We start from the raw sequence: 21,803 nt of genomic DNA, 5'->3' as shown, positions 1-21,803 counted from the left end.
TAAGGGGTTAATTAGCAAACACAAGAATAGGATGGGAATAGAAGGATATGATCCCCGGATGAGTAGGCGGTTTTAGTTCAGTCGGGCAGCATGGCCAGTGCAGGCCTGTGCTGTAATTTTCTTTGTTTTATGAAGCAGAAAAGCGTATACGTGACTTACATCAGGTTAATATTACAGGCATGCTTGGTACAAAAGAAGATGGTTGTGGTTGTTGGAGGCAATCATCTCAGCCCTGGGACTTCACTATAGAGCTCCTCAGGATAGGGGGATTAGCAGAGTAAATATGAGAGGTTATGGGGATAGGCCTGGGTGGGATTGTGGTCGGTGCAGACTCGATGGGTCAAATGGCCTCCTTTAGGGATTCTATAATAGTGTCTTAGGCCCGACCATCTTCATAATTGTCCTTCCCTTCATCAGAATGGGGCGTCCATTGGTGATTGCACAGCATTCAGGAGCACTTACAACTCCTCAGATGCTGAAAGCAGTCCATAGCTGTATGCATAAACGCCGGGACATTCAGCTTTAACCTAAGAAGTAGCAAGAAACATTTGTATCACACAGCTCCCAGACATGTCCATCTCCAACAAGGGAGGATCTAACCATATCTCCTTGCGGACGAAGCAGAAAGGGTCGAGAGCTTCAGGTTTTTAGTTGTCCAGATCGCCAACAAGCTTTTCTGGTCCCCCTCATGCCAATACTATAGCTAAGAAAGCCCACCAATGCCTTTACTTTCTCAGAAGACGAAGGAAATTTGGCATGTCAGCTACAACTCTCACCAACTTTTACAGATGAGCCATAGAAAACATTCTTTCTGGTTGTATCACATCTTGGTCTGGGCTCCTGCTCTGCCCAAGATCGCAAGGAATTACAAAAGGTCGTGAATGTAGCCCAATCCATCACGCAAACCAGCCTCACATCCGTTGACTCTATCTACACTTCCCGCTGCTCGGCAAAGCAGCCAGCATAATTAAGGACCCCAAACATCCTGCACATCCTCTCTTTCACCTCCTTCTGTCGGGAAAAAGAGACAAAAGTCTGATGTCACGTACCAACCGACTCAAGAGCAGCTTCTTCCCTGCTGCTGTCAGACTTTTGAATGGAATTACCTTGCACTAAATTAGAACATAGAACACTACAGCACAAACAGGCCTTTTGGCCCACAAGTTGCGCCGATCATATCCATACCTACAGGCCTATCTATAACCCTCAATCCCATTTGATCCCATGTACTCATCCAGAAGTCTCTTAAAAGACCCCAATGAGTTTGCCTCCACCACCACCAACGGCAGCCGATTCCACTCACTCACCACGCTCTGAGTGAAAAACTTATCCCTGACGTCTCCTCTGTACCTACTCCCCAGCACCTTAAACCTGTGTCCTCTCGTAGCAACCATTTCAGCCCTGGGAAATAGCCTCCGAGAATCCACCCTATCTATACCTCTCAATATCTTATCAACCTCTATCAGGTCGCCTCTCATCCTTCATCTCTCCAGGGAGAAAAGACTGAGCTCTCTCAACCTATCTTCATAAGGCATGCCACCCAATCCAGGCAACATCTTTGTAAATCTCCTCTGCACCCTTTCAATAGCTTCCACATCCTTCTTGTAGTGAGGCAACCAGAACTGCGCACAATACTCCAACTGGGGTCTGACAAGGGTCTTATAAAGTTGCAGCATTATCTCCTGACTCCTGAACTCAATCCCTCGATTAATGAAGGCCAGTAAACCATACGCCTTCTTGACCACATCCTCCACCTGCGAGGCTGATTTAAGAGTCCTATGGACCCGGACCCCAAGGTCCTTCTGATCCTGCACACTGCTAAGAGTCCTACCCTTGATATTGTACTCCTTCATTCCATTGGACCTGCCGAAATGGACCACTACACATTTATCTGCGTTGAAGTCCATCTGCCACTTCTCCGCCCAGTCTTGCATCCTATCTATGTCTCACTGCAACTTCTGACATCCCTCCAGACTATCCACAACAAATTGATCTTTCTCTGCATGCTATGGCTATAATACTACATTCTACACTCTCTCGTTTCCTTTTCTATGAACAGTATGTTTTGTCTGTATAGCATACAAGAAACGATACTTTTCACTTTATGTTAATACATGTGACAATAATAAATCAAATCAAATCAAAATTTCATTCAAGTGCAATATCTTTGCTGAATTCTCCACCATTGATATCCAGAGGGTTACCATTGACCAGAAACTTTACAAAAACCACCATATAAATAATATGGCTACGAAACAGAAGTTGGGGATTTTGCACTGTGTAACCCACATCCTGGCTCCCCACAGCCTACAGTCCACCATCTACAAGGCACAAGTCAGGAGCATGTTGGAATACTCCCTGCTTGCCTGGATGAATGCAGTCACAACACTTGACACCATCCAGGACGAAGCAGCCTATTTGATTGGCATCCCTTCCATTACCTTAAAATTCAACCATTCCACCACCAACATACAGTGGTAGCAGTGTGTACCATCTACTGCAGGAACTTTCCAGGGTTCTTACAACACCTTGTAAACCTGCAAACTCTACCAGCTAGAAGGACAGGGGCTGGAGATGCATGATAACACCAGCACCAACTCCCCTTTGCACCACTCACATTCTGACATGGAATTATATTACTGTTCCTTCACTGTTGTGGGATCAAAATCCTGGAACCCACTCCCTAAAAGCAATATAGATATGCCTACACCACATGGATCACTGCTGTTCAAGAAGACTGCCCACCACCACCTTCTCAAGAACATTAGGAGAGCACAAGGTGTTGTCCTAGCCAGCAAGGAACCAATAAAACCAAATACTGTTAAACTGTGGGGTAGGCCACATCAGGAAATATGCTATCGGTGTGAGTTCCTCAACTTGAGCGTGTAAGATGTCCAATACCAGCTGTCACTCAAAGTATCCTGGTCCCATTACCTCAGCTGAATAATTCTGCCATCTTAAGACCAGACATGATCTTGAGTCCTAATGTGAAAGCTAAGAGCGATCAAGTCCTGTGTAACTATTTATAGCTTAACATTGCTGTGAATGAGGATAGCAGAAACATGGCTTAAACTGCACAGGAACAAAGTTGAAAAATTTGGTGCCCTGAGCCAGAATCCACTGTCAGTTGGTGTCTGTCTCTCCCGGTCTCGGTGAGATGCTTGTGTCCCAGACCGATGTGGAATTGGGAGAGTGTTGGGAATGTGCAGGTCCAGTGTAGGAAGGAGCAGACAAACTCCAAACAAACATCCAGCCAACTCCTGGAGCAAGAGCTGCCTCACATGTGGCAGAGTCTGTGGATGGCGTTTGGATTCCATCTCAGCAGCCTTTAAACCCGAGTGGAAAGAGTCAGCCTGGATCCTGAGGGAGTGTGCCAGCCTCCTTCCCCGTCCCTCTGGGCCGGACTACGGCTCTGGGCTGGGATTCAGCCCCATGCGAGCAGCGTGCAGAGGGCGACTGGGGGGGGGGGGGGGGCGGGATTACTTTGTGCGGAGCCGCCCCGGGAGGCGGTGAAGCGGCGGCGGAGGGAGCGGTAGCGGCGGCCGGAGGTGAAGCGGTTGGAGCAAAGTAACAAAGTAGCAACCGGAGCGGAACCGGGAACCGGAGCGGCGGCACCGGGATCGGGAACCGGAGCGGCGGCACCGGGATCGGGATCGGGAACCGGAGCGGCGGCACCGGGATCGGGATCGGGAACCGGAGCGGCGGCATCGGGATCGGGATCGGGAACCGGAGCGGCGGCATCGGGATCGGGATCGGGAACCGGAGCGGCGGCACCGGGATCGGGAACCGGAGCGGCGGCACCGGGAGCAGCGCCGGGATCGGGACAGGGAGCGGCCGCAGCGGCGCCGGATCCGAGGCCCAGGATGGAGCCCCGCCGCTGACCGGAGCCGGAGCGGATCGGAGCCAGCAGGCCCGGAGCCGGGGCGGGGGTGAGGAGCCGGGGCCCCGGGGCGGCGCTGGGCTCCCGGATACTTTGTAACGGGGAGTCGGTGCTTGGATACTTTGTGACATTTGGCGGATACTTTGTTGCCGAGCGGATCCTGCTCCAATTCCCAATCCCGGAACAGCAGCTCCGGCCCCGGCAGAGCGGCCACTGGGCCCCGGGGCCCCGGCTTCAGGTTTGGCCTCGGTCCCGGGATGGGGCTCCGGTCCTGGGCCGGCTGAAGGCCCCCACAGCCCGGCTTCCCGCTTCACTCCGGCTCCGCCTCGGGAAGATGAGAATCGGATAATTGTGGGATTTGGAATCAGTGAAGGAGCCAAATGAGCGTTACACCGTCCGGCCTGAGTGAGAGGTGAGCGGCAGAGCAAAACCACCACCCCCCCCTTTACCCGGGACAAGCCCCCCCCCCGCCCCCTTTACCCGGGACAAGCCCCCCCCCCGCCCCCTTTACCCGGGACAAGCCCCCCCCCGCCCCCTTTACCCGGGACAAGCCCCCCCCCCGCCCCCTTTACCCGGGACAAGCCCCCCCCCCGCCCCCTTTACCCGGGACAAGCCCCCCCCCCGCCCCCTTTACCCGGGACAAGCCCCCCCCCGCCCCCTTTACCCGGGACAAGCCCCCCCCGCCCCCTTTACCCGGGACAAGCCCCCCCCGCCCCCTTTACCCGGGACAAGCCCCCCCCCGCCCCTTTTACCCGGGACAAGCCCCCAACACCCACATCCTTTACCCGGGACCCCCACTTTGCACACCAAGTGCTGTCACGTTGTGCAGGACATTCAGTAGAGAGGGAATGAGGGGTCACCTGGAGTGAGGGCCTGTGGAGACAAGCTGGGCTGTCTCTTACGACAGAGAAAATTTATTGAAGATTTGGTGGAGATGTTCAAAATGATGAAAGATATTGACTGAATAACTAAATGGCAGAGACTTCATATCCAGAGGACACAAATGGAAGGTATTTCTCTAAAGAACTAGTAGCAAGGTGAGAATTATACACTTACCATTTGCATTGAGTGATGGAGGCAGATTCATCGTAACTTTCAAAGATAATTGGATCAGCAGTTGAAAAGGAAACATTGCAGAGTACCAGGAAATGCAGGGCACAGCTAATTGGACAGCTGTCTCAAAGAGCTAGTGGCTCAAAAAGCTAGTGGCTTTTGCTGCCAAATAAACCTGTTGGACTTTAACCTGGTGTTGTGAGACTTCTTACTGTGTTTACCCCAGTCCAACACCGGCATCTCCATGTCAAACAGCTGGCACAGGCTTGATGGACTGAATGGCCTCCTAATTTTGTGAAGACCAGGAATCTTGCCCAGATGGGTAGGGGCTTTAGTGTGGCAGAGCCAGTTAAAATTCAGTTTTAATTATATGTTGCTCTGGGATTGTTACTGCTGTTTTTTTAAGTTAAACTGAAAGTTTTACCCTTGTAAGTGCAGTAGGCATGGCTCTGTAAATCCTAATGATATCCCACTAGGATTTCAGCATAATTATAATGCCAGGGAGTGGAATGACAAATACCCAGAAGTTAATGGCTGCCATTAAACCAGCAAGCAGCATGTGGTTGCTTGTACAGAGGTGACAGGGGCAGTTGTCCGGGGAAGGGGGAAGCGAAGTTGGGATCGGGGTTGTTTTGATTCAGAAAAAGTTGTTGTTGTACATTCCCAGAAACATGATACCATCTTGGAGTGAAATGAATTCATAGAAAAGGGCAAAATCTTTTATCCTACCCTTGCGTCTCCTTGAGTTTTTCCCTCAAATATTGGGGAATGCAAAATGGTACAGAATGCTGGAGTTTTCTGAGGAACATTGAGTTGACAATGACATGTTTGTGTGAAAGTGCAAGATAAATTTGCCACATTTAAGAACATTTATGGTAAAAATTTTAAAAGCAGGTAGATAGAAATTCTTAGCATTGTGTTAAAAATGTTTCCATGTGAAAGTAGCCAATCAGATTCTGAGCTTTTGATCAGAGATTTAGCAAAATGGAAATAGAATTCATTGTCAGAAATGGCAGAGATTGCAGTCGGTGATTGTCGTGAATTTGACTGACCAGGGATTGCTGATCTGAGCAAAGGACATTCGGGCAACTTTCAGTTGATAAATAAACATTGAGTTATTGATTTGATTGCATCACTGCATTTCAGGAATTGGATTGGCCCAATTTACAGCACAAACACAATCAATCAAGTTCAGTTCCTGCTGCAGTAATGTGGCTTTGCAGTGGTTAGAGGATTGGAAATGCATTACATGAGGGTATCATGCAGTATGTTGGTATCCTGGGTGTCATTAATGATGGACCCAGCTATTGGTTCCAGGGGCAGGGGCATGTCTATGAGATATAGATGAGTCTGCTTCTCAACTTGTCCATCCCAAAAGGAACTATTGAAAATGAATTAGAACTAAAATAAATTGTGTAAAAGTTTCCAGGATTAAATTGAGGAGTTTGTGACCAAGCAGGGAATGCAAGATACTGTTTTCTCCTTGTCTTTCTGACTCTAGTTGCATTGTTCCTATTGGGACAGTCTGTTTTGGACTGAATTTTTGGTGACTATGAGGAACCATTTGAAAAGAGGCGCTATTCAGAGGCGTGTCAATTTTACACAAATCAATAGAATGGAAAGACCTGTTTGTTTTTGGATAACCTATCCTCTCTGAGTTGCTACTAACTTTGTTTTGCTTCCAATTCACTATCTGGAAGCTCAGCAACAATGATCATCCTGTTTCTCTGGTGCACAAGATACAGATCACGAGTAACCAGTTAATCTGTTTCTGGCTATGTTGATTGAGACAGCTGACTGGAAAACCTCCCCTCCTGCTCTTCCAATTGCCCCATGGGATCTTTTACATCCTGCAAGATAGGTAGAAGTGTTTAATATTCCCTTCGCAGAATGGCACTTCTGGCATTGCTGTGCTCGCATGATTACCAAGGTGATGTGCTTAAAACCTGAGGCGGGCCCTGAATTCATGAGCACACTCACCTGTGAGTTGTAAGGTTCATCCAGAGACTTGAACCTGTAAACTCGGTTGACACTCCAGTGTGCACTGTTGGAGTGCTTCTTTCAGATGTGAGGTGAAATTGAACGTACAAATGTCTGCCTCTCTGGGTGATGTGATTTGGGTGGAGAACAGAGAGTTCTCGCTAGCGACTGACAATAATTATCCTCAACTGGAATCTTGGATTAGAAGAAATGCAAAACTGATTGTCCAGCCAACACTTTGCTGTTTGTGGGATCTTGCCTTATGCAAATTAACAGCCAGATTTCCTACTTACAAAGTGACTACACTTCAAAAGTACACCATTGGCTATTCAGCATTTTGGGACATGCTGGCAGGTGCTATGTAAATGTAAGTCTTGAGCTTATTCTACTAAGAGATTAAGCTTGAACCAATTTGGCTCTTTATAATCTACAGCAGTAGATGCTAATCGTACTGTATCAGTGAATACTCTGGGTGTGTTATGTATGACAACCAGCTGGAAAACACCTGTTACAAGCCTTCATTAGGTGAAAGGTGCTATTTAAATGGAATTTGGCACACTGTAATCAGACCTGGCTGAATATCTCGGACCTTCAGGTGAAGCTGTGAGAACTAATTGAAGATCTGGTGAAGAGTAGCCACGACACCTCAATGAAGTCCTGGAAAATCCTAATCCTCACCACAATAATATACTCCATGATGCTAATCCCCAACATTCCCAGGAACCCTGCTGTTAAATGCACTTCACAGAATGACCTTGGGAGTGAGGAGTCAGAGGATTTGAACCCCAACAAGGAGCAACGGTCCTCGCAGAAAAAGGAGGAGAAGGGTAAAGCTCAGGGCACATTGCTGCTGGAATTGGATTCCGTCGTTATTCGGATTGTTTAGTGGTCCGGAGCTGGGGATGGTTATGTGCATGCGTGCTCGGAGCTGGGGACAGTTTGTGTGCTCACACAGTGGAAGCTGCTCAGTGTAAACACTGGGAGGCAGCAAAATAGAGATTTGATTCTGTGCATCTGACGGTGGAGTGCACCAAATATAAACGTACATAAGAACATAAGAAATAGGAGCAGGAGTAGGCCATCTAGCCCTTCGAGCCTGCCCCGCCATTCAATAAGATCATGGCTGATCTGTCTTGGCTCAGTTCCACTTTCCCGCCCTCTCCCCATAACCCTTAATCCCCTCTCTTATCAAAAACCCATCAACCCGCGTCATAAAAATATTGAGCGAGGCAGCCTCCACCACTTCAACGGGCAGAGAATTCCAGAGATTCACCACCCTTTGAGTGAAGAAGTTCCTCCTCAACTCCGTTCTAAACCGCTCCCCCTTTATCTTGAGGCTGTGCCCCTAGTCGTACTGTCTTTTTTTGAGCGGGAAGAGTCTCTCCACCTCTATCCTATCCATCCCATTCATCATCTTATACGTCTTAATGAGATCTCCCCTCATTCTTCTAAACTCTAACAAATGTAGCTGAAGAGTAAGAGAATGTGAAATCATTTTAAGAAAGACTCCCACATTTTAATGAAAATTGAGACATTTTGAATAAATAGAGTTAACAATTCAAGTCCGTATAGTCCTCTCCACTAAATACTTTGTAAAGTTGCTCTAGTTCTGAAGAAGAATCACAATGAACTCTTTCCACATTTTCTGTTTTTACTCCTGCGCTGTGTGTGTATATAAGCAACATATTGTTGCTTGAGAAAGATCTTGGGATTTGTTGGCAGCATTGAGTCCCCAAGGCAGGAATATTGTAGACAATCCCTCTGACACTGAATGTTAGCTTTCATAAGTGTGGAGTCTCATTCCGTCAGATTTTAGTTTTGTTGAAAATTTAAAGATTGAAAATATGCTTTTACTCTGTTTCTGTCTCATATCTCTCCCACTCTCTCAATTCCATGTTTTTTTTCCCCTCCCTCTTGCTTACTGTACATAATTTGACATAATTTCAGTATTGTAACATGCTCTTTCTCATTTGAATGCTGCACTGCTCATCCTTAAGGAGTTAAGGAGTTCTGCCATTGCTTGCTCAGTTCACACTGGTCTCGGAGCTTCTGTAGAGGGTGCAGAGAGTAAATGACGTTCAACCAATTTCTGGTTCAAATTCCCATGGAAAAGCTATAGGTGGGTTTGATGCCGGCCAAATCTAGGACAACATTTGTTTAGAATGAAGCTGGTTATATAAGGAAACGGTTGAAAAATCCATTCCCATTGTCAGGCTGTTAGCTTCACACCTGTTACAGGCTGATATGTCTCAGAGTGGTATTTGGGATTGAACATTCACGTTGATCCTTTCCTAGAATTGAATTAGGACATTTCCTGTACAGTGCCGGATTTCCACCATCCCACAAGCATTATCTGTGATCTGTTGGTTTTTTGGTGAATCTGCCTTCAGGTGATGAATGAAACTTGGACCAGTGGTAAGTGTGCTGAATCCACTGTGTTGCTGTTGCATTTTTTCTAGAACATTGAGATGAAATCTCTGCAATGTGGGACCTAGTCTGGCATAGCTGGTAAGGAACACCCTATTTTGGGAAGACTGGAACAGCCAGATTATGTATTAAAGCTGAGTAGGAGAGGTGTTTGCACGTCTGAGCAATATTTGAATCAGGAGTGATGAAGTGGCTGCTCTCAGGGTGTAACCAAAACAGCAAGATGGAGCAGCTGATACAAACAGTGTAACATAGCCAAGCGGACTGGCATTCCGAATTTACTAGATATGACAAGCATTTTAAAGAATATTCTTAGTTTGTTGCTGAAAATGGTTTTGAGATTAAATAGGATTTATCCTGGACTAAATGAGTGTAAGTGTTGAATATTCAGTCTTTCCAAGAGCGTAGCTGTTCGTAGAGACATGGATGGAAGTTGTTTAATCTGAGTGAGGCACAGTTAATTACCAACCTTTTTGTCTGATGGGTTTACTGCCCTGAGGACTGATCATCATCATTAGAAGAGTTTGTGCTAACAGCAGTTATTTTACTTTCTATATCTGGTGCTGGGCTGGTCACCTGTCTGGTCGGGAGTCCCTGCTTTATTCGTGTTGTGCTGACTGCTGGTTTACAAAGTTTACAGAAAGAGAACTCCTTGGTGGAAAGTTTACTGTTTAAACATCTCCAATATAGTGTAACCTCTCACTGACTGGGATGGGTGTTTCCCCACTGCCCCTCAATCTTTCTTTCCAGGTTGGGCTTTGTTTCTTGTGTTTTGAGGTGTATGAAACGTGTGGTGAGCAGTGGTTACCATGCGGTTTCCGGAGGGGAAGTTATTGAGATATGTTCTGAGGTTGATCAACCCGCAGCTTGAAGCTGAGAAACTGCAGCATTCAGAGCTGCAGAGACAAAGCTCGTCTCTCGCGGACCAGGTGGCATGATAGAACATAGAAAAAACTACAGCACAAACAGGCCCTTTGGCCCACAAGTTGCGCTGATCGTATCTTTACCTACTAGGCTTACCTACCTATAACCCTCAATCCTATTAAGTCCCATGTACTCATCCAGAAATCTCTTAAAAGACCCTATCGAATTTGCCTCCACCACTGCCAGCAGCCGATTCCACTCACCCACCACCTTCTGAGTGAAAAACTTACCCCAACGTCTCCTCTGTACCTACTCCCCATCACCTTAAACCTGTGTCCTGTCGTAGCAACCATTTCAGTCCTGGGGAAAAAACTTCTGAGAATCCACCCGATCAATACCTCTCAACAACTTATACACAAATGATGATACAGTGGTTAGCACTGCTGCCTCACAGTGACAGGGAGCCAGGTTCGATACCCGCCTTGGCTCCCTGTCTGTGCAGAGGCTGCACATTCTCCTTGTGTCTGCATGGATTTCCTCCCGGTGCTCTGTTTTCCCTCCCACAGTCTGAAAGATGTGTGGGTTAGGTCTCTTTTAGGACATGCTAAATTGTCCCTCAGTGTACCTGAACAGTGCCAGAGTGCGGTGACTAGGGGATTTTCACAGAAACTTCATTGCAGTGTTAACTAAGCCTACATGTGACTAATAAATAAACTGGGATGTACTGTAGCAGATAAGAGGCTGTTGGACTTTCACCTCATTAGCTTGGGTTTGTCGCATTTAATCCTTCCTGCAAAAGGAAAATGTTTCTCTGAAATTAGTTTAAAATTGGTGATTCTTTGATTTCAGTAATGGTCAGCTTGGCCATGAAATTATAATAGCACATGAATGTCTGTGGTTGTTGTTGCCATCTGTCCATGATTCTCCAGTGAACCCGTTCTACACTCCAACTCTTGAACTCTGGCCATCGTAACAGGAAACAATGCAGTAAAACATCAGAATCCTGGCTTTGTATTGACCTGTTGATATGGTCAATTTAATTCGCTACCATTGACCACCACTGGACCTTGAACCTCCCTCTGAGCCATTCCAGGGAGCAGAGCAGTATCTTTGCTAGCCCAACTTTATCAAAGTGGTTCCTGGCTGCCTTCCCAAATCCAAATTTCTAAATTTGAGCACATTCAAAACTCTTCTGCTCATGTCCCAACTCAAACCAAGTCCTGTCATCTGTTACCTTGTTGGCTTCCAGTCCTGCAACAATTTATAAAAAAAAGCAGGAAGAGGCTATTTGGCCCCTTGAGCCTATTCCACCATTCAATAAGGTGATAGTTAATCTGACTGTGGCTTCTCCACTCTCCTACCTGCTGCTCCTCTTTAAAATTCTCATCTTTCCATGGCCTAGCCCTCTCTCTAAGCTAGTGACCTTTTACACCATGTGCTATCTTCCATCATCTCTGTGAACTTCTGGTTATGGTGTCTTAAGCGTTCCTAATTTTAGTTGCCCCATCGTGCCTTTGGGTATCTGAGATCTGGAATTCTGTCCCTAAGCCCCTCTGTATCTTGTTCTTTTCTTAGGACACTTCTTGGATCCCTGGAATGAAGAGCTTGTCGTTTGAGGACTCTGGGCCTGTACTCATTGGAGTTTAGAAGGATGAAGGGGGGATCTTACTAAAACTTCCAGGATACTGCGAGGCCCTGGATAGAGTGGACATGGAGAGGATGTTTTCACTAGTAGGAAAAACTAGAACCAGAGGGCACAACCTCAGGCTAAAGGGACGATCCTTTAAAACAGAGATAAGGAGGAATTTCTTAAGCCAGAGAGTGGTGAATCTGTGGAACTCTTTGCTGCAGAAGGCTGTGGAGGCCAGGTCACTGAGTGTCTGTAAGACAGAGATAGATAGGTTCTTGATTAATCAAGGGGATAGGGGTTATGGAGATAAAGTAGGAAAATAGGGATGAGAAAAATATCAGCCATGATTGAATGGTGGAGCAGACTAGATGGGCCGAGTGGCCTAATTCTGCTCCTATGTCTTATGGTCCTTCAAATTTATCTCACTGGCCATCTGACCTAGCATCTGCATGTGTGGTCTGTCCGCTATTGTTTGATAAGGGGGGGTAGTTATAGGACGGATGTCAGGGGTAGGTTCTTTACCCAGAGGGTGGTGAGGGATTGGAATGCCCTGCCTGCTGCAGTTGTAAATGTGCCTAGTTTGGGGGCGTTTACGAGATCCGTGGATAGGTTTATGGACGAAAAGGGATTGGTTTAGGTTAGTGGGTCATTGTTTTTTAACTGGTCGGCGCAACATCGTGGGCCGAAGGGCCTGTTCTGCGCTGTAATGTTCTATGTTCTATAATGCTCCGAAAAACCCCTTTGGAGATTTTGGTAAGGTAAGGAATGGTGTCTAAGTGCAGTGAAGCAACAGGTTGGTGTTTGAAGCATTCCCTTTAGCAGTGGGTGTGAACTGGTTGAAAGCTTGATGCTGTCTCATTGATGTTGAGCTGGGTTGCTGGAGCACTGGTTGCTCAGTTGGTAGAAAATCGATCAAATTGTTGACCAACTTTACTCAGTCATGTATGTTCACAGCTTGGAGCAAGAGTGTTTTACCAGGACACACTCCTCTTCCTTGACCTAGAACCATAGAACGTAGAACATTACAGCACAGAAACAGGCCTTTTGGCCCTTGGCTGTGCCGAACTATTTTTCTGCCTAGTCCCACTGACCTGCACCTGGACCATATCCCTCCACACCCCTCACATCCGTGTACCTGTCCAAGTTTTTCTTAAATGTTAAAAGTGAGCCCGCATTTACCACTTCATCTGGCAGCTCATTCCACACTCCCATCAGTCTCTGTGTGAAGAAGCCCCCCCCCCGCCCCTCCTCTAATATTCCCTTTAAACTTTTCCCCCCTTCACCCTTAACCCATGTCCTCTGGTTTTTTTCTCTCCCCTAGCCTCAGTGGAAGAAGCTGCTTGCATTCACTCTATCTATACCCATCATAATTTTATACCCCTCTATCAAATCTCCCCTCATTCTTCTACACTCCAGGGAATAAAATCCTAACCTATTCAATCTCTCTCTCTAACTCAGTTTCTCAAGTCGTGGCAACATTCTTGTAAACCTTCTCTGCACTCTTTCAATCTTATTAATATCCTTCCTGCAATTAGGTGACCAAAACTGCACACAATACTCTAAATTCGGCCTCACCAATGTCTTATACAACCTCTCCATAACATTCCAACTCTTATACTCAATACTTTGATTTATAAAGGCCAATGTACCAAAAGCACTCTTTACGACCCTATCTACCTGTGACGGCACTTTTGGGGAATTATGTATCTGTACTCCCAGATCCCTTTGTTCTAATGTACTCTTCAGTGTCCTACCATTTACCTTGTACGTTCTACCTTGGTTTGTCCTTCCAAAATGCAATACCTCACACTTGTCTGCATTAAACTCCACCTGCCATTTTTCAGCCCATTTCTTTAATTGGTCCAAATCCCTCTGCAAGCTTTGAAAACCTTCCTCACTGTCCAGTACACCTCCAATCTTTGTATCATTAGCAAATTTGCTGATCCAATTTACCACATTATCATCCAGATCATTGACAAACAACAATGGACCCAGCACCGATCCCTGTGGTACACCACAAGTCACAGGCCTCCACTCAGAGGAGCTATCCTCCACTACCACTCGCTGGCTTCTCCCATTGAGCCAATGTCTAATCCAATTCACTACTTCTCCATGTATACCTAGTGACTGAACCTTCCTAACTAACCTCTCATGCGGGACCTTGTCAAAGGCTTCTGGTGGGTCAGTGCATCAAGGCAGAGGGAGCAGGCATTGAGAAGATTTTGAGTGCAGGAATTCTGATTGGATTTGGAATATACTTGGCGCAGTGGCTCCTGTGCCTTTAGCTGTGACGAAATGTTGTCAAACACTGTGCTGCCTCGATGCCGCAGCTTTACATCCTGTGCAGTAGATGAGACTCCCTCCGCCTGTTAATTATTGCAGAGAGCTGCTGACTCGCAGTCTGGGTGTAGACTCATTCTGCCTGCATCAGGATTCTATAAATAGGTGTGTGGGCCGAGGCAGAGACAGGCGTGTAATTAATGTTCCAGTTCCCAATGTGCTGGCCTCTCATTATAGGCACATTCACCCTTTCATTGCTGCTGCTTTAATGACTACAGAAGCTGAGTCTACACAACATCCTCCTGCTGAAGCTTTGTAGCTTCCTGATTTGCCAACGTGTGGAAAACCTGTTTCAGACGTGTTCTTCCTCCCCGGCCTTTTGGCACTGCAAGCCTACATGACATCATCATAAATAATTTTCTATAAACTTTAAATGTTGCAAAGTAGAATTGGATGAATGTCAGATTCCAAACAACTGGTTATGTCAGGCTTTAATTATGGGTAAGGTTATTGTTGACTGCTGGGAATTAGATTTTAAGTCATAAGGTGGGGGAAGTAGTCCTGAAAATGCAATCCAGTGTTAACACACAGCACAGAGTAAAGCTTCCTCTACACTGTCCCCCGTCAAACACTCCCAGGACAGCTACAGCACGGGGTTAGATACAAAGTAAAGCTCCCTCTACACTGTCCCCATCAAACACTCCCAGGACCGGTACAGCACAGGGTTAGATACAGAGTAAAGCTCCCTCTACACTGCGCCCATCAAACACTCCCAGGACAAGTACAGCACGGGGTTAGATACAGAGCAAAGCTCCCTCTACACTGTCCCCCATCAAACACTCCCAGGACAGGTATAGCATGGGGTTAGATACAGAGTAAAGCTCCCTCTACACTGCGCCCATCAAACACTCCCAGGACAGGTACAGCATGGGGTTAGATACAGAGTAAAGCTCCTTCTACACTGTCTCCCATCAAACACTCCCAGGACAGGTACAGCACGGGGTTAGATACGGAGTAAAGCTCCTTCTACACTGTCTCCCATCAAACACTCCCAGGACAGGTACAGCACGGAGTTAGATACAGAAGGTACAAGACCTCCCATGACTCTCCTGGCATGATTGCAGCAGTGATAAAGAATGAGTGAATGTGAGTCACCCCCTGCATTATACATTAACTCGGTACAGGAAACTTTGAGGGTCCTTTGTTGTAGCATTGCCTGGTTTGGTTAGTACAATCTGTTTCTGTGTAACTTTACTGCCTATGATTGAAGGTTGTGGAGTTAGATCCTCGGGAGTCACTGACATTTCAGTTCTGGAACAAGTGTGAGGTTGGAATCAAGGTTCATCTAAGAAATTGGCTCTTCTGCTTTTTAAGCAGCCAATTGGCTTACTGGACCTGAACGAGACATGGACAGTATCGCACGGTGCTGAATCCACAGCTGTTCCAGCTGCTGGAACTCCATATTTTATTACTTGTCTAATAGTTTGATAAATTTTTGGTAGCGACATGGTTTCTGCAGGAACACTGAGCCAATGATGGCCTTTCAGTGCTGGGCAGAGTCTCACAATCTCCTTCCTGGGTCAGGCTGAGTTATCAGGCTGGACTGGGCCATCTGATATGGACTGACCAGGGAGGGGCTGGGAGAAGAGGGCGTGCTGCAATGGACTGACTGAAGTTGAAGAGCAGACTGGGGCAGAGAAAAACACATGGGCTGTAACACTTCCACAGAAGATAAATGTGAGGAGTGCAGGAATGGTCAGATTGCACCATCCTACTGGAAATGAGCCATTGATTGAGTATAGATCACTGCATATCCCAGTGTCGGAATATCAATCCCTGACCCCCCCCCGGAGTCACACAGCCAGCAAATATCCTTTGGCCCATTGAGTCTGCACCGATAATAACTCCCACTGAAGTCCCATTTTTCAGCACTTGTTTCGTACCTTGAATGTTAGGATATTATGAGCACTGGTCCAAATATTTTCTAAAGGTTATAGTTTTCCGGCCTCCGTTATCTTCTGAGGCCTATTATTCCAGATTCCCACCACATTGACCGAAAATGGTTTTCTCAAACCCCTTGCCTCTTATCTTAAAACTATCCCCCCCACCCCCCACCACCTCCATGATTGACCCATCAACCAAAGGGAGCAGCTGCTCCCTACCCGCCCTGTTCATACCCCTCATAATCTTATACTCCTCAATCATGTCTCCCCTCAGCCTTCTCTGTTCTAAAGAAAACAATCCAAGCCTATCCAGTCTCTTTAAAGATAGAAGGATGGTAGGAGTTGAGGGCCTGAATGCGGTTACTGTCACTAGAGAGGTAGTGCTCGACAGACTAGTGGGACTGATGGTGTACAAGTCCCCAGGATCGGATGGAATGCATCCCAGGTTTCTGAAGGAAATGGCAGAGGTGACAGTGGATGCCTTAGTGATTATTTTCCAAACTCGCTGGATTCCGGGGAAGTGCCGGAAGATTGGAAGACGGCTAATGTTACGCCGCTGTTTAAAAAGGGTAGCAGGCAAAAGGCCTTTATAGGCCGGTTAGTTTAACGTCTGTTGTAGGAAAAATGCTTGAATCTGTCATCAAAGAAGAAATAGCGAGGCACCTAGAGAAGAATTGTTTGATAGAGCAGTCGCAGCACGGATTCGTTAAAGGGAAGTCGTGTCTGACGAATTTATTGGAATTCTATGAGGATGTGTCTAGTGCGGTGGATGGAGGGGAACCGGTGGATGTGGTGTTTCTCGATTTTCAGAAGGCGTTTGATAAGGTGCCGCACAAAAGGTTGTTGCAGAAGGCTAGGGGGCATGGAGTTGGGCATAAGGCGTTAGAGTGGATAGAGGATTGGCTGTCAAATAGGAGGCGGAGAGTAGGTGTCAATGGGTGCTATTCGGATTGGCGGTTGGTGACTAGTGGAGTGCCCCAGGGGTCGGTGCTGGGGCCTCAGCTATTTACCATTTATATAGATGATCGGGAGGTGGGAGCTGAGTGTAGGGTGTCAAAATTTGCTGATGAGACAAAGATAAGTGGAAAAGCAAATTGTGCGGAGAGTGTGGAAAGTCTGCAGAGGGATCTAGATAGGCTGGGCGAGGGGGAGAGGACCTGACAGATGGAATACAATGTTGGCAAGTGTGAGGTTATCCACTTTGGTAGGAGTAATAGTAGGAGGGACTACTATTTAAAGGGCGAAAAGCTGCAGCATGCTACGGTACAGAGGGACCTGGGGGTTCTTGTGCATGAGTCGCAAAAACCCAGCCTACAGGTGCAGCAGGTGGTCAGGAAGGCAAATGGGATGCTGGCCTTCATAGCGAGGGGGATTGAATATAAAAGCAGGGAGGTCTTGCTGCAACTGCACAGGGCACTGGTGAGGCCGCAGCTGGAGTACTGTGTGCAGTTTTGGTCACTGCACTTGCACAAGGATATTTTGGCCTTGGAGGGAGTGCAGAGGAGGTTCACTAGGCTGATACCGGAGATGAGGGGTTTGAACTATGAAGAGAGGCTGAATAGACTGGGCTTGTACTCGTTGGAGTTTAGAAGGATGAGGGGGGGATCTTATTGAGATGTATAAGATGATGAATGGGATGGATAGGATAGAGGTGGAGAGGTTCTTCCCGCTCAGAAAGGACAGCAGGACTAGAGGGCACAGCCTCAAGATAAGGGGGGGGGGGCAGTTTAGAACAGAGTTGAGGAGGAACTTCTGCACTCAAAGGGTGGTGAATCTCTGGAATTCTCTGCCTGTTGAAGTGGTAGAGGCTGCCTCGCTAAATATATTTAAGATGCGGGTAGATAGGTTTTTGATAGGCAAGGGGATTAAAGGTTATGGGGAGCAGGTGGGAAAGTGGAACTGAGCCACTTCAGATGAGCCATGATCTTATTGAATGGCGGGGCAGGCTCGAGGGGCTAGATGGTCTACTCCTGCTCCTAGTTCTTATGTTCTCTCCTTATAGTTAAAAAGTTCCATCCCAGGCATGAATCTCTTCTGTATCCCCTCTAGTGCTATCACGTTCTCCCTATAGTGAAGTGACTAGAACTGCACAGTGGCCTCACCAACACTCTGTACAGTTCCAACATAACCTCCTTCTCTTATATTCTGTGCCATGACAAATAAAAGCAAATGTCCCATGAGCCGCCTTAACTATCCTATTCACCTGCTCTGTCAACTTTGGATCTGTGAATAATTACCTAAGATCCATCTGTTCCTCTGAGCTTCCCAGTGTCCTGCTGTTCATTAAATACTTCCAGCTTGAGTTTAATCTGGACAAAAGCGAGGTGATACATTTTGGAGGTTCAAATTTAGGTGTGAATTACACTATAAATGGCAGAACCTCTAGGAGCATTAAGATACAGAGGGATCTGAGCGTGCAGATCCACAGTTCCCTAAAAGTGGCAACAATGTTGGCCAAGGTGATTAAGAAGGCATATGGCATGCTTGCCTTCATCAGCCTTGGCACTGAGTACAAGAATAGTCAAATCATGTTGCAGCTATATAGACTGCAATTGGAGTATTACGGGCAGTTCTGATCACCACAATGCCAGAAGGACGTGGAAGCTTTGGAGAGAGCGCAAAGAAGGTTCACCAGGAAGTTGCCTGGTCTTGAGGGTGTTAGCTACAAGGAGAGGTTAAATAAATTAGGATTGTTTTCACTGGAAAGACGGGAGCTGAGGGGAGACCTGATAGAGATCTACAGAATGATGAGAGGCATAGACAGGTTGGATAGTCAGAGGCTTTTTTCCAGGGTGGAAGTGTCAATTACAAAGGGGCACAGGTTCAAGGTGAGAGGGGGAAAGTTTAAGGGAGATGTATGGGGGAAGTTTTTCACATAGAGAGTGGTAGGTGCCTGGAATGTACATCAGAGGAGGTGGTGGAAGCAGGCACATTAGCAACATTTGGATGGGTACACAGATATGGAGGAAATAGTTTAGTTAGGGCATCATGATTGGCGCTGGCTTGGAGGGCTGAAGGGACTGTCCCTTTTCTTTATTCTTGTCTTGTTACTTCTTCCAAAGTGCATCACTTATTAGGGTTAAATACTATCTGCTGCTGCTCTGCCCATCTGACCAACCCATCTATATCTTCCTGTAACCTACCACCTCCTTCATGATTAACCACCCTACCAATCTTGTTTTCATCTGCAAACTTACTTATCATCCACCTGCATTCTCATCTGTATCATTTATGTATATAACAAACAATAATGGTCCCAGTACTGAATCTTGTGGTATGCCACAGGACATTGCCTCCGGTCACTCAAATATCCCCCTGCCACCACTCTTTGTGTCCTATTACAAGCAAGTTTCTGATCCATCTCGCCATGTTTCTCTGATTTCCATGTGCTTCAGCCTTCCCAAACAGTCTCCCATTTGGGACCTTGTCAAAGGCTTTGCTAAGATCCAGATAAACTACATCGACTACACTTCCCTCATCCACACGCTCGATCGCATTTTCAAAAAATTCTATTAAATTTGTTAGGCCTGACCTCGCTCTGACAAAGCCATGCTGACTATCCCTAATCAACTCATGCCTTTCTAAATGGAGATTAATTCCCTGCTTCAGAATTTTCTTCAGTAGTTTCCTTACCACTGACGTGAGATTCACTGGTCTGTAATTTCCTGATTCATCACTAACTTCCTTCTTGAAAACCACATTAGCCTCTGGCACTTCTGCTCTGGCCAGAGAGGAATTAAAATTTGTGTCAGAACCCATGCAATTCCTTGCCTTGCCTCCCACAGCAGCCTAGGATGCAGTTCATCTAGCCTGGGGATTTGTCCATTTTTAAGCCCATCAGAGCCTCCAATACCTCCCCATTTCCTGTGTCAAACTGCTCAAGTTCCTCACAGTCCCTTTTCCTGAATTCTATACCCAGGTTCTCCTTTTCCTGAATGAAGACCAATGAGAAGTATTCATTTAATATCGTTCCAATGTCCTGTGGCTTCACAAACAGATTGCCCTCTTGCTAAAAGCCTTTCTCTTCTTCCTTGTCCTAGACATACAGGGTGTCTGAATATTGATCACTGTTTACCTTGTGCATCATGGTGTCTGGATATAGATCACTGTATTCATAAAATCCCAATGTGGATATGCCGGCGTTGGACTGGGGTAAACACAGTAAACAGTCTGACAACGCCAGGTTTCAGTCCAACCGATTTATTTGATAGTAAACTCACAAGCTTCCGAGGGGATTCCCTCTTCTTCAGGTGAATGGAGAGTTCTGGCCTCAGACAGAGCATATAAAACCTGGTGTTGTCAGACTTTTTACTTCATAAAATCCTACAGTGCAGAAGGAGGCCGTCTGCACCCATCACAATCTCACCCAGGCCCTATCCCCATAACCCCATGTATTTACTCTAGCTAGTTCCCCTGATATTCAAGGGCAATTTAGCATGGCCAACTCACCTTTTGACTAGGGGAGGAAACTGGAGCACCCGGAGGAAACCCATGCAGACAGTGACCCAAGCCAGGAATTGAACCCGAGTGCCTGGCGCTGTGAGATGGAAGTGCTAACCATTGTGCCACCGTGGCGCCCTACGTATCCCAGACTCTGTCAGGATTGAGCTGGCTGAATCTGTCACCGGTTTAAATCATTTTGAGGCTCAATAAAAGGGTAAATATAACCATTGAATTTCAGTTTCAAGGGGAGATTTGTTCTCTAAGTTATTGAATGTGTCCCACTGAAGTTTCAGTGCATGTTGCTCGAAAAACCTTAAGTGCAGGTCAGCTTCGCTCCTGTAGTCTAAAGATGTACAAGGTCCAAGCGACTTTAGGAGGTGCCTGGGACAAAAGGCCAGGCAGGGGGCAGACAGGAGAGTGGGCATGTGAGCAGTGTGAGAGAGCAATGTGCAGAATGAGCTGGATGGAGAAGGTGAGATTGGGGAAAGGGGTGACATGTTGGGAACTGAAGAGGGTCAGATGTGGAGTTGCAGGAACACAAGATAGAGACTATGATCGCACTGTCATTGCCCAAGATGGTCATGATGTGTATTTCTATATCACCTTTCACAACCTTGGCATATTTCAGAACATTTTTCAGCCAATGAAGTGTTGTTACTGGTGTAAAGTAGGGAAAATGGAGATTAATTTGCGCACACACAGATGGTGATCAGGAGGTAAATGTTTTGTAATGCTCAGTGGGGACAGTGGGAGCGAAGTTTAGAAAGTGACCTGTTCAGGTTCATGTAGCTTACGATACAGATTGAGAAGGGAGCAGTGAGAATCAGTGACTAGCTCTTGTTGCTACGCGGGAGTCTGTGTGAACAACCTTTCTTGTGTATAGATGATTGTCAATGTGTATTTACTAACTATGACTTGCCAAACTGGTGTGCATTGAATCCCCAGCCCCTCAAGTGAGGGGGTGGGAAGTTGTAGAGATGACCACCTGTTAAATGAATGGTTTGTCAATAGGTGTGTGTTTTAAGTTGCTGAGTCACAGAGATGTGTAAACTTTCATACTGTGCCAGTGAGGGTAGTCATGATGTGGAGATGCTGGTGTTGGATTGGGGTAAACACAGTAAGATGTCTCAACACCAGGTTAAAATTCAACACGTTTATTTGGTAGTAAACGCCACTAGCTTTCAGGGTTTGCCCCTTCGTCAGGTGAGTGGGGGTTCTGATCAGAACTCTTACTCACCTGATGTAGGGCAAACCCCGAAACCTAGTGGTGTTTAAGAACATAAGAACATAAGAAATAGGAGCA

The 21,803-nt window shown here is 46.5% G+C and overlaps 1 protein-coding gene across 2 annotated transcripts in view; it reads left to right on the top strand.

The window, feature by feature from the left end:
• Positions 1-3,882: 3,882 nt before the first annotated feature.
• Positions 3,883-21,803, top strand: part of LOC145359958 (rho guanine nucleotide exchange factor 12-like) — a 156,698-nt gene continuing 138,777 nt past the window's right edge. Inside the window, exon 1 of one of the 2 annotated variants that reach the window (XM_080214851.1) lies at positions 3,883-4,292. In XM_080214851.1, coding sequence (XP_080070977.1) covers positions 4,261-4,292 — 32 coding nt within the window. In that variant the 5' untranslated portion in view covers positions 3,883-4,260. Of the gene's footprint in view, positions 4,293-4,731; positions 4,918-21,803 lie in introns of those variants that run through there. The other variant, XM_080214850.1, reaches the window with a different exon arrangement.

The sequence above is a fragment of the Carcharhinus amblyrhynchos genome, chromosome 29, assembly GCF_965287045.1.
Source record: "Carcharhinus amblyrhynchos chromosome 29, sCarAmb.v2.hapA, whole genome shotgun sequence".
NCBI lineage: Eukaryota > Metazoa > Chordata > Chondrichthyes > Carcharhiniformes > Carcharhinidae > Carcharhinus > Carcharhinus amblyrhynchos.
Note: the sequence above shows the minus strand (reverse complement) of the source record. Positions and strands in the feature narration are given on the sequence as shown.